The sequence below is a fragment of the Diabrotica undecimpunctata genome, chromosome 2, assembly GCF_040954645.1.
Source record: "Diabrotica undecimpunctata isolate CICGRU chromosome 2, icDiaUnde3, whole genome shotgun sequence".
NCBI lineage: Eukaryota > Metazoa > Arthropoda > Insecta > Coleoptera > Chrysomelidae > Diabrotica > Diabrotica undecimpunctata.
This window is the reverse complement of record NC_092804.1, coordinates 144,330,419-144,353,988: the sequence shown is the minus strand read 5'-3', so window position 1 is coordinate 144,353,988 and position 23,570 is coordinate 144,330,419. Positions and strand designations below refer to the sequence as shown.

The 23,570-nt window shown below is 31.1% G+C and overlaps 1 protein-coding gene across 1 annotated transcript in view; it reads left to right on the top strand.

Annotated features, from left to right (window-relative positions):
* Mcr (macroglobulin complement-related) overlaps positions 1 to 20,609 on the top strand; it is a 94,893-nt gene extending 74,284 nt beyond the window's left edge. The window contains exons 17-23 of the mRNA XM_072523627.1: positions 447 to 631; positions 1,505 to 1,797; positions 5,984 to 6,377; positions 9,514 to 9,900; positions 10,521 to 10,695; positions 10,755 to 10,860; positions 14,212 to 20,609. Coding sequence (XP_072379728.1) covers positions 447 to 631; positions 1,505 to 1,797; positions 5,984 to 6,377; positions 9,514 to 9,900; positions 10,521 to 10,695; positions 10,755 to 10,860; positions 14,212 to 14,387 — 1,716 coding nt within the window. The 3' untranslated portion in view covers positions 14,388 to 20,609. The remainder of the gene's footprint in view (positions 1 to 446; positions 632 to 1,504; positions 1,798 to 5,983; positions 6,378 to 9,513; positions 9,901 to 10,520; positions 10,696 to 10,754; positions 10,861 to 14,211) is intronic.
* Positions 20,610 to 23,570: the final 2,961 nt, after the last annotated feature.

The following is a 23,570-nucleotide window of genomic DNA, read 5'->3' as shown; positions in this document are numbered from 1 at the left end:
GAGACTGACTAGCTCGTTAATTATGTTGGAAAATGCCAAGATACTTTTTGTTTGGAAACAGCTCATCTACAGAGCATTTTTTGCTTGGAGGATTGGTCATACTTCTAGTCACATAAGTGAAATTATCATCTGGGACATGAACGTCACATTCATTCTCTTAAATATCTACTCTAATTTAACAGCAAAAGAAAAGTAAGTTAAATAGACGAATAGAAACAAAAAAGGAAAACAAGCTTCTCCGTTAGATTTTTTAATTAACTAAATTTCTTATCATTTATCCACAATTATTTTGATATTATTACACATTCAGAAACATGTCCAACCTTACAATTTACTGTAAATACTGAATTTACTGAAATATTTAGTAAATCTACGAAATATACCTACTGGGGAAAATTGCTTTTCTATCATGTAAATTTTATAACATAATATTCGCTATTTTTCAGGATTGTGGCGAACAAAATATATTCTCTTTTGCTGTGAACATGTACACAATTTTATATATGAGATACACACAAATTAGAAATAGGAGTATATCTCGAGATGCTTTTCACTACATGAATATCGGTTATCAAAGGCAGTTGTCTTTCATGAAACCCGATGGATCCTTCAGTACTTTTAGAAGCGATTGGTAAGTCAATATTTTAGTTTGTATTAAACCAAACATGATATTTAATTCTTTAGTGTTACTGACAAAGTGATCTTTATATTACAATAGTCCTTATATTACAATGGAGTAAAACCTAGTCATAGCTGAAGCTCAAGATATGTCTGAATTAGCCGATCGTTTTCGGCGTATCCTCCAATTTATAAGTGGCTAGTTCTCGGTATAATAATAAATCATTAAGGTCACTAACATAAAAAATAAAAGTGTATATATACACTGCGCTGCAAAATTAAGGCATATTTTTACATTTAGTAGAAAAGTAAGGGGCTCTTATGTTTGGGAGCATTCATTTAGAATCCTAAAGGGATTTCAAAATGATTTTTTTATATACTATTATTAAACTTAGCATTATATTGAAAAACAGAAATAATGAAGAGACGCAAATATTTTTAAAAAAATTAATTAACAAAAAAACAAACTATCGTTTCTAATAACGGTTATTAACCACATCTAGCATTAATAATGTCCTAACACCTCATTGGCATACTTGAAATTAATCTTCTAATTTGGCTCCACATTTCTACTAACCTTATTGTCAATTAATTTAATGGTTATAGAGCTCTTACTTTGCCTCCCCATATTATTCCACAAATGCTCGATGGGATCTGATGCTTGATGGCCAATCTATTGTGATCATTTCTACCTCCGAAGATTATTTTACAATACTCTTGCGATGGGTGGACGAACATTGCCATGCACTAATTGAAAATCGCCTACAAAAAAGTGCGTACGGTATAGCATAAGATTCTAGGGTATCAGTAATATACATGAGTTGTCTAACCTACACTACCGTTTTTTAGAGAATTTTAAAGATAATAAATACAACGTATTTTTTAGGAACCAATCCTATTCTTCTGTTTGGCTTACCTCTTATGTTGCCAGAGTATTCCAAGAGGCGAGTTTTTACGAATGGGAAAATTATATATACATTGATCCAGCCGTCATCGCCAAATCTGTAGAATGGGTATTAAAACACCAGAACGAAGATGGAGCCTTTTGGGAAGAAGATTGGTTACCGGATAGAAAGTATAATTCTACCCTCAATTTTGATAATGATCCAATTCGATACAGAAACATCACTCTTACTGCGCATGTTCTTATTATGTTGGAGTCAGTAAAGGATTTGACAAGTAAGTTTATGTTATTTTATTTTTAATTGTTTAAGTATCTCCCTAGATTTAATTCTCTACATACAGTGCGTTAAGTATTAAATTATAAATAAATCGGGGAGGGGACGCGGCGGGGCGTATTGGGGCGCCTAAGGGCTTTGCGTTAGCGTCAGAACCGGAGCTTCGACTCTGCTGCTTAACACTTCGTCGTCCCGCTTTCTGTTGCCGTTTAAGGTCAATTCAAACTCGCATGCTTTTGTCTCTGTCGCACAATCTGATTTTTCTTTATTCACACTATTGCGAAGGGTATTTTCCACTTGCAACTACTTCTGGATTTGTCTTCGGTGAATACCGTATTTTCTTGCAGTAGCTCTTTGATTTCCCTTGCCACCTGCACCATTTCTATATGAATCTAACACTTGCAATTTAAAATGAGGAGCGAGTATCATACGTGATCCAATGCCTTTACCTTCGCTTCTACAGTTGGTAGTTGGCCGAACTAAACACTCACGCCATCGAGAGGAATTTGAGGTGAATTTAACAGAGTGTTTACACAGTCTAACGCGCATTTCGTAGCTAGATTCATTTACACGGAGGCTTCGACATCCGTTTATGAAACAAGTTTCCTAACATAGTTGCCAAGTATAAATACATTTTGCCTACTTTAAATTTATTACATATTCAAGTACTAACATTAAATTCTCAGATTATAAAAAACTTTGTTATTATTACTTTAATATAGATAAATAATGTAAAATTGGTGAAATAAACAAGTAATCTGCAATGTTATTTGTTGGAATGTGCGGTCACACCAGACATTCTGTCGCCAAGCCTGCTAGGCCAGACAATGCGTCTCTGTTTCCCTTTCTTTTCATTCATTAACAGAATAGATAGTAGAGGATGTTTTTCAGCCACTTTATTCATTTATTCAACCACTCTTTCACGAAAATCATTTTCTGGTCTCCAGTGGTCTTCACATGATCCACTTTTTTTGTTTTTTTCCTAAGATCACGTAATGTAGTACCAAAGAATATAGTCGCATATAGAAGGACAATTCAAATGGGCGGTTTGGTCACGGTTGTGGCTGCATAAACTCAAACCGTGGCCGTCGGCTTAAAACTATCATTAAAGATGTAGTTAGGGGGAAGTCGGAAAGGAGTACGAACGGAGCAATTTATTTAACTTTTGCATCTACATGTAATCAAATTTCGATGCCATTGATTTACAAACTGTCTTTTTTTTAATATATTAAATTGTTAAATTTTTAATTTTAAAACTTATATACTTAGATTATTTACAATATTCAAAGTATTTATTTTTTTTATTACATGTAATAAAATTTTATTACTTTGAATTAAAAATAGGTTTGTTCCAACACTACGAAAAACCGTCACATAACTTTTTATTATACTGTTTTCGTGCCCAAAACATTTTTAAAAAATTTCAAAATTTTTCAACCAAAAATTTAATTTTCTCAGAACTTTTCATCAAACTTTTTAGACAATTTTGACTTCTGTCCTTTAATTCGCAAGATTGTCATTCCACCAGGGTACTTTCCCGTTGAAATTCCTCACAGCGCTTAAAGACAGCTATCTTTAAGCTCTGACATGACCATGAAAATGTACGACGGCCATGTCTACATTCAATGTATGTCTTATCGTCCCTTTAATCCTACCTAAACAATATTCCAGATCTGCTTGATATGCTTCCCAATTTGTTTTACGAGGATTACGATAAGTTTCCTTGATATGCTCATTGCCTGTCTCGATGGTCTGAACAAGACACGTCATCTAAAGCATGCCATTTTTTAATAGTTTGGTATTTGTACTGCCCCAGGTCAGATGTTAAGCATTCATATCATAGCCAATGATTAATTGCAGTTCATTTTTCATGCAATCTCTCACTAACTGTTCCAACTCCCTTGATGGTTGTTCGGGATCATCATATGTGAGGTATGCTGATCTGGGAACTATCTCCTTCATTACTCCTTCTTCTATAACCCTTATCTTTACTGTCGTTCAGTCTGTGGAACAGAGATCATAACCAGTTTTCTGTGTAAGGTCTTGATTTTGCCTCTTTAGGCGGGACCTGATAGTTTCTTCATTAAGTTTTTTCTCGGGAACGCGGTGAGGACCATGGAGCTCTTGGGCATATTATTTGGAACAATTATATTTTAGTTTACTCCCTCCCACAGGCCCTCAATAGTCTTCACCACTTCAGTCGTCCATTTTTTTGTATACTCGTTAACACAGTTCACCCACAGGGTCCCTTCGCTAAGCGATGTTTTATGGAACTGCAAAAGTTCATTTTGACCTCAGATAGGAGCCCCATCAAGTGCTTGCTCCAGTTTGTTAATGATCAAATTTGCTTGAGCCCGATCTAGTTGAGTATCAGGATGATGTCTGTGTGCTACCACTATTCTGAATACTTTTGTCAGGGTGCTTTATGACCTAGTCTGCTCGTTAGAGCCTCTTGGTTTCTTAGCAACTCTGTTAAGAGAGTGATGGTATTCTTCCGCAGTCTCTTTTTATCATCGGGTGTTGCTGATTTGGATTTCTTGGGATTTGCTATGGTCTATGTCCCAGCAGCCATTTTTGCCTTTTTCGTATCTTTCTTTGTTGAGCTCTAGTGAGGCGTTATTTGAGACTTACTTATTTATTTTTTTAATTTAAAAATCCGAAATTATACTTCACAATTTCGAATTTTCAAAATGTAAAAAATAATTATTTGGTGTATGTGCTAAAAAGCAATTCTAGCGTACTAACAAGATCAGGAATTGTTTTTTTATCCTTACAATTTTTTGAGCTTTCTCTCCCGGTGATTGACTTTTAATTAATTTTATTTATAGTTTATAAGAAGAGAATTTTAATTATATTATTTGTAGATTTGTACCAATTTCAGTTAAAAATTTGAATCATAATATTTTTTCTAAAAAGATTCATTTATTAAAAGTTATAATAATATTATTTTCTTAAAAAAATGTTATAAAACGCAAAAATTTAATGCTATTCTAGGACCACGCGGCATCTACATATAAAAATATCTAAAGTTCTTATCACTCTTTCTTATTTTAGAAGCAGTGATAGCGCTGACATGACCGCTCCCTAGTGGTACAAATAAGGATCTAAAATCATGATCAACTTCTATTGTTTTGTGTTCAACCTTTGTCGACGCTTAAAAATAACAGTGAAACATCCTTCTATATGCGTCTATATTCTTTGGTAGTACTCCCAACTACATATTCTTTTACCAGTTTGCATGTTTTCTCCACCTGCGAAGTTTTGAGGTTAAACCCTTTGTCCCGATGGAGCGAACATGCGTTGTATGGTATACGAAGGGACGAGGAAGGCACAGCCGGAGGGTGCCGGATTATTGGACGTGTCACTTTACTGAAATATTGTTTTTTTTTATTAAACAATTACTTGAATAAATAAAAAATGTATACGTCTTTTTTTATTCATGTAGAAAACTTTCAATATAATAAATATTGTGCAGCAAGCCAAGTCCAACAGATATTTAGTAGAAAAAAAGTTTAAATAAAGAATTAATACACTAGATCAATGGTGTCCAACATAATTGTGTGGATGGTCAGGTTTAGTATTTTTGTAAACTGAGCGGGCCTAAAGAAATACCATTTATTTTAATAATAATATCCGTAATGGAAATACAATTGAATTTTCCATAATGGATGATTTATTAAAATAGAAAGCGTCAGTTTTACAAATTATTTTACTTAGCGTAGTTAAAACCTAATGAGATAACTGGCATCTTTTTTAAAACATCTGTTCTCTCAGAAGATTTCAGATCTCTTCCAAGTCCTCTTCTCTGATATCTGTTTATACCTTCTGTTTAGCGTTTTAATTATTTTACCGTTTAATATTTGTTTTCTGAGGAAAGCACTACATAAACATTTCGACATTCAAATAGGAGACCGGTATCAAATTCAATCGATTGGTGCAAGAAGATGTTACAGTTCAGTCTTTTGTGAATGAGATTCGTTCTTTCGCGACTTTTAGCATTTCGGTCCAAAAACGGTTTATTTTATTTAACGAACCATTTGTGGTTTTTTTATAAAATACATATATTTTAAACTCTTTGATCATAATTAACACTTTCTTCCTAAAATTGCTTTGATTTTAAAATAAATCAAATAATCAACAAAAAATAAATAAACAATCTCTCAATTTATTATTATTTTTTTTTTCAGGTGGCCTTAGTTCTAAAGTAGCTATAGCAGCAAAGAAAGCAATAATGTGGTTAGAAAGAAACATGGAACTGATAAACGAAAGAGGTTCAGCTTTCGAAGTTGCAATAGTCGCTTATGCTCTTATGAAAAGTAAAGCTGCTAGTGCTGAAATAGCTTTTATCGAACTTTCTAGTCGACGACGTTCTGAAGGTGGTCTATTATATTGGGGTCGAAAAACAGTTCCCCAGCCTCCGCATAAAGTTGAAAATCAAAAGCCATTCTCGCTTCCTAGATTGCCTTACGAATACGATTCAGAGAATATTGAAGCAACTGCATATGGTCTTATGGTATATGTAGCCAGACATGAACAAGAAGTCTTGGTAGATAACATTGTTCGATGGTTGAACACTCAAAGGTATGGTTATATCTAATATAAATATATTTTCATAACATATTTTTATTTTTTGATTAAAAAGTTTTCTGAAAAATACTAATCAAGGATTTAAAAAAAACGGTAAAATATGTTCAAATGATAGGTTTAATAACTTATTACTTAGTAATTAATTAACTACAAACACAATTTAAATTAAACTTGAAGGTCCACATTTTTCAATGATACACAATTTGGTGTATCATTGAAATGATGGTGTTATTGTCCATCTTTTGAAATATTCGTCGTCGCAACTATAGTTCATTTTTTACTTCTAAACTATTACAGTAAACGTCGATACTTAATATTGCGCAAAAATCTTCAATTTGACGAGCCTGGTGTACATTTGGGGGGCTATCATATTCGTTCTAATAATGTAACGTGAAGTATTTTATTATTATATATTATATTAGTTGGGATTCTGCGCAAGTGTTCTTCAGTGTAGTTTACAACATTTTATTTCGACCGCTCTTTGGAAGATCTATATATGGATAATCGACTTTCCACTCAGCCGTGGTTTTATAAATGATCTAAATTGCGACATTTTGACGTCTAAAGAAATTTACAAATTCACAGTTTGGCAACCGTCTAACATTGTAAATTGTACCTACACAATTTTTTGAATATTCAGTTGGTACACCTTATATTAAAGTTTGACAATCACCAAAAGGTTGTCTCTAATGGCGACTAGATGCGAAGTTAGGGATGTTTCAAAAATTCATAAACTTTGGAAATACGCATGCCCGAAAAGAAATGAATCCTAACAACATTAACTATTTTAATTTCATAATGAATTAATATAAAGTATTAAAAACGACTTCTTCTTCTGCTTTATAAGTAATTCTGCTTTTTCATTAGCGGATTAATACCTTTATGGAAGGTTGTCACTCCATCTTTTGCGCGGTCGTCCGATACTTCTGCCGATTGATGACTTATCACTTGCTATTTTGACGACACGGGTCTCTTCCATTCTGCTTATGTGGTTATTCCATTCTTTTTTTCTATTTTGTGTCCATTCCTTTATACACTGTACATTATATTTTCTTCTAATGTCTTCACTTCTCTTTCGATCTATCAACATATTTCCTGTAATTCTTCTCAGTACTCTCATCTCTGCCATTTCCAGTAGCCTTTGCGTTGTGGCGGTGTTGGGTCTTGTTTCTGAGGTATATGGCATTATTAGTCTTACACTTATTAGTCTTACACTAACTTTATAAATTCTCGACTTCATCTCAGTGTTAATGTGTCTGTTTCGCCATATAGTGTCATTAAGGCATCCTGCCAGTCTATTTGCTTTTTGTATTTGATCTCTCACTTCTTTGTCCAGGTCTACCTAGCTAGACAGTGTAATTCCCAGGTATTTTATTTCCATTACTTGTTCAATACTGATGCCATCAACTTTTGGTTCTTTGCTGACTACTATTGTTATAATTTTCTGAGACGAGCTTGTCATATTAAATTATTTTGCTCTTATGTTAAATCTGTGGACCAGTCTTTGCAGACTATCTTTATCTTGGGCTATCAATCTTGCGTCATCTGCGTAACACAGTATTTTTATTTCTTTGTTTCCCATTCTGTATCCTCTTCGTTTGTTAACGCTTTTGATGATTTCATCTACGATCACATTGAAGAGCATGGGGCTCAATGATGGGGCCCTTGTTTTATTCCGCTGCCTATTTCTATAGGTTCTGTAAGTTGTCCATCTATTCTGACTTCCATTTTGTTGTTTTGGTAGATGATTTCGATAGTTTTTATAATATTTAGGGGAACTTCTCTATTAGACAGAAGATGAATTACAAGGATATTAGGTTAATCAGACACAGAAATGCTGGTCTATTATACTGTAGTGATTTCTCAGTAATTTGCTTTATAACGAATATTGCATCTGTACACGATCTTCCACTTAAAAAATCCTGCTGCTCATCTGCTAAACGTATCCTCTGATTTATTAGCATTTGTAAAATTTTATTTGTTAAGCGTAGTATTTAACAAGTTTTTACCTCTGTAGTTTTCTGGCTGTTTTTATCTCCTTTTTTGAATAGTAGAATTACTTCGCTCGTTCTCCATTCTTCCGGTATTTTATTGTGTTTTATAATGTTATTAATTAATGTTGTTAATTGTTCTGTCATTGCTGCTTCTGTCATTAAAAACGACTGTTAGAAGAAAAACAATAAATAGTCCAACTATTTTAGTAACGCAAAAACTTGTTGGACTCTCTCTCTCTCTCTCTCTCTTGCTATGAGAATGCACTGCAGACAAATAAATGTTTACAGTACTTTCGGATTTTATGGTTTTTCGGTTTCGTTCTTAGAATGGCGTCACTAAATGAATGAGTCCGATTCATGAAACTTTGTAAAACCAATATTTAGGATTAATTATCAGACAATGAATTTTTACCGAAATTTTTTTTACATACGTTATGTTTTTTTTTATCAGACTATGGAAGACTATCAGAATGTGGTAGAATATTTAACATAAGTATCTTCTAAAAGATGTGTGGACATTAGATTGTCTAGCAGGCTAACGTCCCTTTTGTAGCGGTGTCAAAACACAATCCGGCAACGGATGTACTAATTGTAATATAACATTAGGGCGGGCGTGGGGAACAGAAACTAAGTAGATTTTTGCTAAATAAATCACCCATTCTATACTCTTTTTTTTTCTTAATTCCTTTTAAAAATCCCAAATATATTACTACTTCCATCTTTTAATTTATTAACGGACGTTGTACTGTCTATATCAAGCATTCAAATTGCTTGTATTGTCTGCCAAAAAATGCCAACATATTAAAAACGGAGACAATTCCACAATGACGATAATATCATAACCATCATCATCTTTGACTCTGGAATAAGAGATTAAATGAGGTGTGATAAGGTTTGATTAGATTAGGTTAGGTTAATATAAGTAAAAGTATATACATTTTCTTTGAATTATACATTTCGTCAATTAATTTTGCAGTTTAAGACCAGGCGTAATTTCTTCAGAAAGATATTTGCCATATCGCTTGAAATGTATATAATTTTTGGTAATTTGAAATGAACATCATGTATTTTTACATAGTTTATAATACTAATTTTATATGTAATTATATTTTATAAGAATGATATTTTCTTTTAAGGTTAACCGATGGAGGGTGGGCTTCTACCTCAGATACTGCGAATGCCATGAAGGCTCTTATAGAATATACCTCAGCTCAACGTATTCGTGATATATCGAGTCTTTCTGTAACTGTAGAGGCCACTGCACTTCCTGGACAAACACAGACGTTATATGTTAATGATAAAAACTGGGCAAATCTGCAGTATCTTGATATTCCCAACGCATGGGGTACCGTCAAAGTACAAGCTAAAGGAACGGGTTATGCTATATTGCAAATGTCTGTGCAATACAATGTTGATATAGCAAGATTCCAAACTAAACCACCCGTACCAGCATTTGATCTTTGGACTAAGCAGTATTTCTATGGAAGAAATCAGTCTCACATAACATTTGTGAGTTGTCAAAGGTATGTATATTCTCATTTTAATAATATTACTAATAAAAAACGGATACGTCATCAAATATTGTTTTGTTGTATTTAATTGTAATTTAATTATAATCTTCCTCTTCATTCTTGATATTAGCTAAATTCTCTGTTTTATCTTCATGCACCTGGCCCCTCCAAGATTAGGTGATCACACCACCGCTCAGCTTAATTTGCAATACCAAGTTGTTTTCCAGCTATTCAAGGAAGTATCTTAATTTCTGTTGTTTCCAGTAGTATTTTGGTTTTTGACGTTTCTGATATATATTTTACGGTAATGCAAAAAGTTTTGATAGCTTTTAGTTGCTTTTTAGATTCTTGGTTTCATATTAGTACTAATGCTTTTGTTTCGCGATACTATGTCGTTTAAGATATTCTTCCATTGATGATGCTCTTACTGTTCATCCTCTTGCTTACACCTCAACATTACCAAAACCTGCTAATTCTTTACCTAAATATTTGAATTTTCTATAAGGGTAGAGAAAGATGTGTGAAACTACCATTGAGTATCCATCCAAAAGCTTTTTATTACTCACAAGTTTCATAGTCTAAAAAACAAGGTATAGTGAAACAAAACAGATAAAATAATCTTTTGTTTGTAGGTGGAATCATCTAAACGAATCGGAAAGATCTGGCATGGCAGTTCTCGATGTGACCATCCCAACTGGATACATTATACAGCAGCAAGATTTAGACGCTTACATTTTATCTTCAAGAGTGAGAAATTTACAACGAGCAAGATTTTTCGAAAGAAAAGTATTGTTTTACTTTGATTATGTGAGTTACATGAAAACCTTGAAGTTTGTATGAGATTATATCAAATTTTATTTTTACAGCTTGACTACCATGAAACCTGTATCAATTTTACTGTTGAAAGATGGTATCCTGTGGCCAATATGTCAAGATATTTACCTATAAGGGTATACGATTATTATGCTCCAGGTATGTTAAACATTCGTTTTTCATAATTTAATTAACATTATAAATTTTTTTCTCGCGTACTTTTACAATTCTTATTTTCGTTTTATATTTATATTGTTTTCATTTTTTCATTTTCATTTTATATTGTATTCATATTTCATATAGTTTTGTATTTTGAGAACAATTTCCGAAGTGGAAATTGAAACGTCAAAATAAACTTAAAAAGTTAAAGTTAAATTGTGGCTTATTCTCAATAAAAATTGTAAATTGCAGAATATTATGCTCAAGCTGGACCAGCAGAATAACGAATAAATTAGTCCTAAAAATGAAAAAAAAAAATCCAATATAAATAGGAAAAACGCCTTAGGTCGTCCGCACATGAAGATACTAAAAAGAAACTAAACTAGTTGGTAACTAGAATTACCAACTGTTTACTAACTGTGACTCGCACACTACGCTACTGAAAATTAATAGAAACGAGTCACTTCTTGCCTGTACGAGTAGCTTTGTTATAGGGTATTTAAATATTAACCTTTATATTATATTATTGAGTGTTATTATCGCGTTAAAAATGTCTAGTGACTCAAGTGATGAAGATATTATTCAATAGAAGACGTAAAATGCAGAAAAAAAGTAGGTATTGGGTTCATCCCTACATTGCAAACAATATAAATTACAGAGCCTTTGTTGCTGCAAAAGAATTACGCGTGTAAACGTTAAAAATATCACAACAAACTAGAAACTAGTCCCCAAGCGACCTGCACGTCCAGTCTGCTGTCGACTGATCACTGATGCATTAGAGACTGGTTACGTTACTAACTAGTAGCGCTGTATGCGGATACTCATTAAAATACATGGACAGTAACCAATAATAAGCAACTGATTGGTAACCAAAGTTACCAACTTGTTTCTTTTTAGTAGCTTCATGTGCGGACGGCCTTACTTGTTACTTAAAAAGAAGCATTAATGATATGACCACCTGCAATTAACAGAAGGAAATTATATATATATATATATATATATATATATATATATATATATATATATATATATATATATATATATATATACAGTATACTCCCTCTATAACGAACACGGTTATTACGATGTTTCGTTTATAACGAGATACATTAGATGTCCCGTTAAATTTCTATTGAATTATAACCGTCTATAGCGAGGCAAATTTGGTTATAACGAGAGAAAATAAGATCCAAAAACGTGTTTTTTACGTTTTTAGTCCGGTCGTGGCTATAAATAAATACCTTTTCAAACAGCCCCTCAATAAACTTAACTGCAGCCCGCAATAAACTTCTTTACAATGAATAAATACAACTGTTTCACATCTTTAGAAAATATATGATAGAATGATACTGGACCATTTAAAGCAGTTAAAAATAACAGAGTTCTTAAAATTGCAGAAGCAATAGTTTATGTTATCCTTGAAAATACGATTTATACATTATGTAGTTGGAAAAAAATATAAGTACAGCTTTTTTGTTTTAACGTATATCATTGATAATAAAAGTAAACAACTCTTTTATGTTTTAATATATTTCATTGACAATAAAAGTAAATAACTTTTTTTCAAACACGCCATTCAAACAATATTTATTAGCATCTTATATTGCTCCGAATGGCTTCACTATAGGAAGTTAATGGTTTAGAAAACTACAGATTCATATGTATGCACAGTATTATGATTGTTTGATATAACGAGATCGGCTTATAACGAGGTAATTAGTCTGTAATTTCAGTTCTCGTTATAGAGGGAGTCTACTGTATATATATATATATATATATATATATATATATATATATATATATTTACACATAGTATTTACAAAAACAGTTTTAATAAAAACTATCTATAACATAAATTAATCATGGGCTAAAATCTGATTATAATCTGAAAATACATTAAATTACATGTAACATAAAACACATCAATTTGTTTATCACGAAAAAAATCGATATTTTTAAAAATTTAGTTGTTATTTCAAATGTCTAGCTATCAACAATTTGCTTGTGGTCTGGGAGAAAGTAATGTGTTTAATGTTTTTATGGCATTTAGTCCAGAGACAGTTACAAAATATTAATAATAAATTTTATTTTATAAATTTGTCTCTTTTGTCGTTTATAGCATATAGCAGTGTTGTATGTGTATTACTTGGTATATTTCTTTTTTTTTTTGTGTTTTGTTCTACTTTTGGAATTTTTGTTTGCTCAAAATTGATCGTGTGATATTGTTTTTCATGTTTGGTAAGGGCTGTCGTATTCCTTTTCATATTTATGTGAGGTTTATCTAGAATATAGGTGTTGACTTGTTTGACCAATATAAACTCCTTGACAGTCTCTACATGGAATTTCATATACTGTGTGGTTTTTTTTTGATGATAAGGGAGATTTACTTTAAAGTTTGCCAAAATATTTATTTGTGTAGGTACCTTTACATGCTATTTGTATATTATGTTTAGCAAATAAATATTTAAATTGTTCAGAAAGACCTTTTATGTATGGTAAGGTTAAATAGGTACATGGATTGGGTTTATTATTTGCAGCATTGGTAGTTTTATTCTAATATCCATGAATTCTAGATTTAAAGATTTTGTGTATAAGATGGTTAGGATAATTGTTTTTTAACAGTGCTTGTTTTGGTTTTTTCATTGCCTGTTCTCTGTATTCTATATTTGACAATTGTATCGCTCTATCAGCAAGACCGATTACTACCGATTTTTTTGTGAAATGGGATGATGCGAATTAAAATTGGTATATCTTACAGACCAAGTGTTTTTAGTGTACCATTCAGTGCGAATTATTTTATTCTTTTTCTGTAGTGTAAGGTCAAGAAGCCTGATTTTACAATTGTTTTCCACTTCAGACGTAAATTGTAGTTTTTGATTATTACTATTAAATTTTTCTGGTACATATTTTAGTTGATCAGATGGTACAGGCAATATGCAGTCATCTACATATCTGTAATAAAATGGCAATATAAATTTTAGTGAAGTAATCACAGACTCTTCGAGAAAATAAAGAATAGACCAAGAAGGACGGAAATACTATAATCTATCAATTTATGTCAGAGATGAACTTGTAATAATCGCCGGCCTCAAAAGAGATGGCGAACTTGTCGCTGGATTGTATGTTAATTCTGTCACACCGATATAGGAGAAAGAAGTAAAAAATATATTCTATCTATAACTGCTTCACATATATTTGGTCCATAAACTTTTGTAGATATTATATTTTAAAACTTTATATTTTTTGTTTCGTGAAAATTTTGTAAAAATCAAATGCCAATTGGGTTTGCCTTAATTTGAAAAGAAAATAACATTGTATTACTATATGTATATTTATGCATTTATTTTTCAGAACGATTCAACGAAACTATCTTCGATGCCTTATCATCCTACGTCCTGGATATATGCCAAGTCTGCGGTAGCAGTCAATGTCCATATTGTGACATTTACAACACAGCAACGTTTGTATATGTATCACAAATTCTTGTAGCATTTGCTATGTTATTGACAATAAGGAATCTCATTTAAATCCAAAATTTATTTGTAAAGTTGTAAATAGTTTTGTTTGAACTTTGTGTAGTATAAAAGTATAGTGCCTATGTAAAAAGATCTGAAGATATTGTGAGTTGAGGTAGGTTATATACACCTAAATACGCTCTCTGTAGGAGTATAGTCATTCAAAAATAAAATATTAACATGGATAGAATGGTTTACACATATAATGTCTGAAAATTTTTTTAATTCCTGTATTATAATTTGGAAACAAAGTAGTTGCAATGCTGTTCATATACAGCTTTTGATCTAACATTAGCCACTAAAATAGAATAGAAAATAAAATATTTGTCAATTATTTATAATGTTTCTAATTAATTCTAACTGTTAATATTTCATTACGTATTGTAATACATCTTATTTTTTAATGACTATAAAATTTATAAAATAAGATCAAATAATTCAAAAGTTTTCAGGGCTTCTAAATATTTTATTTCGGAATCTATTTTAAACTCAAGCGTTTGGAACAAAAATAATTAATATTTTTTAAATTGATGTTATTCCTTTTTTTAATTGTTTATAGTAATATTTCGTTATGTATAAACGTACTAGTAGGTACTACACCAATACACATAATAACATTTCTGTTGACTGCATTTAATTTACAAGAATGTTCAACACGATCACAGTTTTATATTGACATAATATGTCATAATGACATATGAAATAAGTAAAAAATTGATGTTTTTTATGGTTCGAGGATATTAATTATCAACACGTTAAGCAAACTTCAAACAATATAAATAAAAACGAGACTGATAATACTATTATAAATTAATATTTTAACTTTTTACTGTCTATATATATACCTGCTTATTTAAATATCACCCTCATCCCAGAGCGGATATAATACTAGTTGTGGCCCACATAAACCCCGCGATTCTCTGTTCAAACCACCTGTAAATGGTAGTGATTGGATATTATTTGCGACTGCTGTTATTTTCTTAATATAAATATTAGTGGAATATAAATGTTATAATAATTTTTAAGATACTTGTATTGTTTCATTCTGAACCGCTTACCATTCATACACGCTGCAATAAAATTTATATAAATGTTTACATAATTGATAGAAACATATTTTTTCTTTGTGTCAACAAATGTGTTTGCCGAACTTCGTCAAACCTTTGGCTAAGATCCACAAATGTTATTATGTTTGTATTTAAAAAGTTCATTTAATAAAAATATGCAATGTTTTTGTTCCAGAATGTTTTGCTATATTCAGTTGGAAATTCCGCCCACATGTAAAAGCATCAAAAAATCAAAATGAAATTCAAAACTTAGATTTACTTAATATGATATACAGACTGTAATTTACTTAAAAACTTTTTTACATAAAATAGAGGACATAACTACGAAGAAATATTTTTGAGGCAGCCCTTGAAATCTTTGTTGTAGACATAATATTGTTGAACTTAAACTGAAAATTTTAATACTTTATTTTATAATTAAGTGTGTGAATGTTCATAGGTTAATAAGTTCAGTGAAAATCTTGTGGACGATTTTTTAAGCATTTGGAACCCTCTTATGGTCCATGAGATTCATGCAGCTCTACAAAACCTCTACTATGCGTAAGAATCGTCTTTAATATAGATTTTTTAAGAACGCATTTCGCATCATATCATACCTAAGATATAAGATATAGTTTGTTTTTAAAGTTTGATAAAAACTTTCAATTTACAATTTTTCATTATTAAGGTACTTTTACTTAACTTTGTGTTCATAATTCTACGCAAAACTTTCAATTATCGTATTAGTACAAATAAATTTGCAGCATCTACACCGCCCGCTGTATGTTTAGACATATAGTTTACTAGATACTCGCTAATAGACTAACTTGATCAACTCATTTAGTAAGTGATATATTGTTATTATTTTAAGGAATTAATATTGTTGTCGAGCTCTTCTCTTGAATTATAATTGCAACTCATCGAATTCGATTGAAAGAAAAAATCGTTTTAATTGAATTTTCTTAACCTCGAGAGAGAACCAAAAATTTGGCATGATTTTTTAATTGGCGTAAAGTATGATATGACATATGCCATTATTTGGCTCTTTTTATATCACATTTAGTGTTGGAGCGTGGAACTAACATTGTGTTTATCCACAGTACCATAGGTTGAGTTATATCCAATAGTAATACAGTAGAGAACAACAGTTCAGTAGGAACCTGTGTTGCACGTTCAAGAATTGCTTGTAAATCCTCGATAACCACCTAGTTGACGTTGATGTCACGGGAGAAATTAATTATCTGATAATCTCGGTTCAAAAACCTAACTATTCAAATGCGTTTCTTAGCCTAGTATGAATTAAAGATATTATTTAAAGGTTAAATAAATGTCGCCATTTACGACATAGTAGAATTAAATTAACTGCTTGAGGTGATAAAAAATTAATCTCAGGAGAAATATGAATTACAGCAAACTTCATTTCGATTTGCTTGACTCCTCTGACCGGCGAAACGATCGAACACTCAACATTGATTCAGTGGCGTATCTGCGAGAGATGTTAGTTAATGTTAACTGCTATTCAGATACACTTGCATCTATTTATTTAGCCAATTCAATCAAACTATTTATTTAGCCAATGCCGATAAGGGTCGTTTTAAAATTTCCGCGACAACGCTTCACCATACTTGGGAGTTTATTGTACGTATAGTCCATTAATTGGAATTTTTTCCGATAAAATATCACCATAATCATTTCTAAGCTCCATGTAACATGTAAACTAGCAATAAAAATCACAACAGGAACAAGCTATGGAAACAAATTAGGAGGGGGTGTTTTTGACATTGTTTGTACCACCAAGATATTTACCGTTTGGAATATCTTTGACAAATTTTTCGAATTTAATTCTAAAGTTTCCGCCCACGAATTTTTATGAGAAAGTCCAGAAAGTTTTGTATTAGAAATCGATACTAGTTTTAACAGCTGAGCTAAAGATTATGATATTGACCATGCGGAGACACGGTTGAAAACAAGTAAAATACATATATTAAATAATAGAAATGAGGACATTGCGACAGGAAAGTTAAAAAATATAAATGAATGTACCAAAAGAAGAAAAAATAGAATACCGGCCTTATTTTAAGAATTGGGTGTGATGAATATTTTTAGAGAATAGAAAAGTCATATATGTAAAGAAAAAAATATATGGATTGTTAGCAGATGGTCACTAAGATATTAATTACTTATTAGTTGTAAATTTAACAATATTCCTTAACTGATCAGATCAATGTTCACAAGTTAGTTTATTATTTACACAGATGCTGTTTTAGTCTCAAAAAATACCGTCCATTAGCCATTACCACTAACGTAGTTAGTGCTTTAGGAGTAGTAAAAAATTTAATATATCGTAAATTAAATTATAATACGAACTTGTTGTGGATTGGATGTCGATAACGACCAGTGAAAAGGGAACAATGTTGTAGACTTATTTTTTTTTATACAATTATGAAATGAACTAGAATATCTATAAGATTTGATTTTGAGATTAGTTTTTATTCTTTTGTATTTTCAAATATTTGTATAACTATATAACCCAAATCTATCTTTTTGTTCACTTTTGGTCAGAGTATAATAAAGGTTTATGTTTTCATTATTTTTGTTGGTACAGTTCTTATTCATTATCTCGTAATTTTCAAATTGATATTCAATTTTTTATGAAAGTTTAGAAACTTTCGTACTGATAATCCCAGTTTTTATATCCCATATATAAATAGTGGTTTAAAAAAATGACATATTTGTGTTTAATGTTTATGCGCGTCATTTTTTTTTTCACTTTTATCAGTATACCATAATTAAGAATATTGTGTATTTGAATATCTGGAAACTTTGTACTTTTAAAAAAACTTATTTAATAATTTAGTAAGCAAGCCAATAATTTCATCACTTGACTCAAATAATGTTTTAGAAACACTTTTTTTATCAATCATCTTCTTTGGCTTTTTAACTTTTTTTACCGGTTTTATTTTAATCCCCTGGCAAAGCGTTTTTGTGAATTTTGAATAGTTTCTTTCTTCAAAAAGCCGTGTCCCTACTTTTCCTGGATCTGCCTTTGGGTATGGTCGAAATATATTTCGGGAAAGTTCCTGGGATGAAATGAACTGATTATTTTCTTTCTTGTACTGGGTTCGGGTTCACGTTGACTATACTCGTTGACAGAATACTTCATTACTATTCTACAAAAGTAGCATGATAAAATTTACATTGATACTTGCTCTAAGATTTGTTTAGTATTAATTTTCTCTTAGTAAGGGCTTCTTTCGCCTAAAGTTCATTCGCATTTATAAAATCCTGGTAGTATCAATTATATTTATTTTATGTCTTTTATGCCATCTATGAGAAAAAATTGGCAGTTATAACCTAACATAATATTTTCTTTACATTTCTGTGCATTTAAATTACGTTAACTGCGTAATTAAATATTAAGTTAATAAATAGTATTTTTTGCTTGGACAGTTGTTATTCAGCCAGTCTCGTTCAACAGCAGCTTTATTAAATAATTTAAATATGTTAATGAGTGAAACATGGTTAATATAATAATAATATAATTTCGTACTTAGCTGATGTACATAATATGTTAATAAATACTATATTATAATTTAGTTATTCAAATATATCATCTGAAATACGTAGTGTACGGTAATTGTTAGTATAGTTCCATGTACGTATATAATATGTATGTATGAAAATTAGCTCTATAGGCGATGATTACTTGTGAATTTCGACAAAAAACTTCGATAACTATAGACTGTTCTAAGTTGCCCACCACAAAATTGTATCTCTGGATTCCAAACTTTTTTCCAAGGGGACCAAGTTATTAAATATTATTACCTTTGAATATTCCCATTGCTTATCGAATCATCTGCCTCCATTCTTTCTTGATTATTGCTTTCTTTTCTTGTTTGTGATGTCACCTCTTTAAATTTTCCTTAGTTTCAGTTTTCCACCTTTTTCTTTGTCGGTCTCTCCTTTGTTTTTCTCTTATAAAATTAGTGAAGTATTACAGTAACCTTTCGTTTGCAAATCTTATGTATATGTCCCAACCATGCTAATATTTTATTACGCTTTTTATGGTAAGCTATTGAGAGAGCTCCTTTAGGTCTCTAAGAATATAAGCATGTATTTTCAGCCATTTTTTTCTTTTTCGCTGCTGTTGGGGTTTCATTTTCAGGTTTTTGAACATATTTATTGGATCCATCGAACTTTTATATTGTCATTTTGTACTTTTTACTATAAGATAATTTTCTTGCGTAAAATCTGTCCACTCAGAAAGTTTTTTCATTAAGGTTTTTATTATTTGAGGCTTTTGTACTTCCTTTGATAGACAAACCTTGTTCTATTGATAATCACTCCCCTTTTGATATTGATGTATCTAATTAAATGGTTGTTATAGTTAACATAAACGACATAATATATCAAATTTATGCATTAAAATCAATTTTATTTTAATTAAAGTAACTGAAATAACTTATTCAAAAGTGATATGATATTCTACTTCATTTCAGATAGATTTACATTTTATATTCTCTTATATAAACATGTAATACTCCTTTTTATTTCCGGTTGGTTTCACAAGACATCCATGTGTATTTTTTTGTTTTTTTTATATTCCTTTAGTTTATATAAGTATACCTACAAGTTTAAGCTTCATTCTTGTTAAGCATTTACTTGCCCCTTACGTTTTTTTTAAGTTACTTGAGAAAATTAGATTTTGCAAAAAATATTTTAGATACATTATTGTTAAATTAACGATGACATAAACGAAGTAATTATTGACTAATACTATGATTTATATCAATTAATGTTGAATGAAGCTTGACAAACACAAAATAGTTGTTTTTATACTTGCACTAAAGTAATTAGTTTAGAACAAAGATAGAAGACTTGAATATTATTTTGATTTAGAACCTTATCCTGACGCTTAAATATAATCAATATTAGTTTATAAATCTGATTGGACTAGCAGTTGGTATAACTGTTATTGAATTTGAATCTTAGGTTGTAATTTTTTTTGGCAGTTATTTTATTTTGTGAACAACTAGCTGTTGGCAGTGAGAAGAAACGACCCCCTAGAAGATATATTTAATAATACTACTTATTGCTCTTATAATAATTTATATTATATTAGAGATTATATAAATTCAGAAAATATTTGTACATGGTGTTGATTTTTTTAATAAATTCTTGAAATTTGTTTTTTTTTTAATATCTTTATGGTTACGATAAGATAATGATTTGTGGCCTTTCATTGGCGAATCTAAGGAAGTTTTCAAATGATCAAAAACAGGGGCCTACAAACTGCATGGCTTAAAAGTTTACTGTTGAGGATAACACAGACCATACCTATTAGATAGTGAGTGTATTTCTGATGCTTTAATAATAACATTAAGGATGCCACAAAGATTTCACGCCTGTTTTTGCTATTTGTCAATGATATAATTGAATCACTAGATATTCCCAAGTATGTAATCTTCGTAGTCGATTCTGATTTTTAAAGTAACTTCAGGTGGGAGTAATGCTTTTGAACTTCAAAATTAAAATATCCTGGGCAAATGAAAAAAAGGTAATAACAAGGCCACGATGAACACTAGCGGGAGTTCGTTAAATATAAATTTTAAGATTTTTCTCAGATTAAGGTTGATCTGCACCCTCAAAAGACAAGCTACACATTCAAAAAATTTGAGAAGATATATGTGATCATGATATTTTGACAAATTTTGAGCAAACTGCATGTTTTCGTTTTCGAAAACACTAAAAAAAAACTACTTTTTTCCAAGTATAAAGCGGGAAAACTAAACATACAATTTTGTTAATTTTCTTACAGCATAAAGAGGAGAAATAAATAAATAACAAATCAATGTATGACAAAAAAATAATGGGATTTTTGTTTTAAATTCGGCAAAATATGTTTATACGAGACGAAAACCTCGAATTCCTTGGGAAAAATATTCCCATGAGATTTTTTGCATAATCACTTTCATCAAATACCGCAGAATAATGTTCAAGGGGTCGTTTATACAAAAAGTGGTCCTAATTAAACAGATTTCTATAAATCCATTTTTAGGTTATGATAAGGGCCTCAAACAACTAAAAACAATGTTTTTAAATTAACTAAGCCCAAACTAAAGTATCAGAAACTGATAGAACAAGGTTTGGTGAATTCAAAAAAAATAATCAAAAATTTTTGAGCCTATAATCATCATTTTTCGTTTTTTTTTCAGTTTTAAATTGTTTATAAGTTGAAAACGATCAACTTTAGAGAAAAATTACAATTAACCTTTTTTATTCAGATTGATCCAAAAAATAATAGAATATTAAAAACGATTGTTCACAAAAAAAATTAAAACATTAAAGCTATTTCAGTAACGCAAAAACTAGTTCGTTTTTGCCTCGCTACAAGCGGCTTACCACGATCGGCGATATTGCTCGCACCCACGCACCGTGGGAAATATCTCTTCCGTGGTATCACAGGTACGTCTGTGCTGGTGCGTCGTATCTATCGAGAGTCGGTAACATCAAATGTGCGGTACATGCCCGTGCGACGCGATCCGAGTTTTAACAGACGACAAATGCAAGTCAGAAGTTGTTCATTCGCTGACGGGAGCAGTTGTTTGTAGTATTGTCAAAACTAACTGTGGGCATATAATTTCGGCATCCACGATGAAGTCACAGAAACAGGACACGTGTATGTCTGGCCTAAAAATGTCGTATCCCGAGGAGATAGCTTCATGCTTATTAAACCATCTTGAGGCGCACTTATCTGACCCAACCGAATATCTGATTTTGTATAGCGATGCTTGTGGAGGCCAGAATCGGAATATAAAGCTGGCTTTAATGTTAAGCAATTACATTCAAAAGTGTAAATCGTCACTCAAGTTATAGAACAAAGATTTTTTGTATCCGGACATAGTTTTAATACATGCGATCAAGATTTTGGGTTGATTGAAAAGGAGAGAAAAAACTATGATCGAATTTTTGATCTCGATGATTGGGTTTCCATAATTCAATGACCAAAAAAAGAAATCCAAAATTCCAGGTCAAAAGAATGAACTCACTAGAGTTTTTTTGGAGAAAGTCCCTTGAGAATAAGATAGCAAATAGAAAAGTTACTATAATTGGCGAAAACTTTGAATGACTTAAAATTCAACAGATAAGGTATCTTAAAAACGAACCAAAAAAAATGTATGTAAAATATACAGCACAGGACATGGGTTTGTTTCATGAGGTTGATTTAAGCAAGAAAATCAAAGGCCGCCGATCATCATCTACTGTAATGTTCAACCTATATGTTCTGTATCCAAATGGGAGAGCAGTAACAAAAGAAAAGAAAAAGGATTTAATGGTCTTACTTAAGTTTATTCCGCCTGAGTTCCACAGCTTTTATTCTGGATTGAAAGATAGTGCCGATGCATTAGATGAGGGCTTAGAAGAAGCAAATATATATGAAAATTAAAAATACGCACTAGAATAAGTTTTGAGCTAATAAGTTGGAGATTTGTTTTCTGTTTATCTTAATTTTTGTTCTGGACAATTTACTTGTTTTAGTTTTCTTTATGGCAGATGTGCCTAAACATAGCTTAACACACAAATTTCTCTAGGAATATATTTTCTTGTAAATGTTATTTTAAACATTAGCTTTTCCTTAAAAAAAAAGTGTTACATTTTTTTATCACAAAAACTCCACTTTGTGGGTTAGTCACCTTTGCCTCTGAGCCACTCATGTCAGTGTTACCGTACCATATTTCCAAGAAGTTGGGATTGAATTTGTTCAAATAGATTTGGTTAGTACATATGCTATTGGAGCCGCTAAACTATCTGCACAATTATGATATAATACTGGTGAAATATTTTCTGATCCAGGAGATACAGTAGTCTTTAAAAAACCTAATACCTCTTTAACCTGTTAACCGGGGATTTCCCTTTCTAATTACGCAACATGTAACGAGCGCGTACTCTTGCACTAGGACGTGTCAATACGTCACGCCCAAAGAACATCATTTAAAAATTACTTTTTTTTTATATGTACTTAAAATAGATTAAAAACTATGAAATATATATACTTTATCGTTTATTTATATTTATGAAATACAATGGAAAAAACAAAATGTCAAATAAATACAAAAATATGCCAGATACCAGCAATAAATTTTATTAT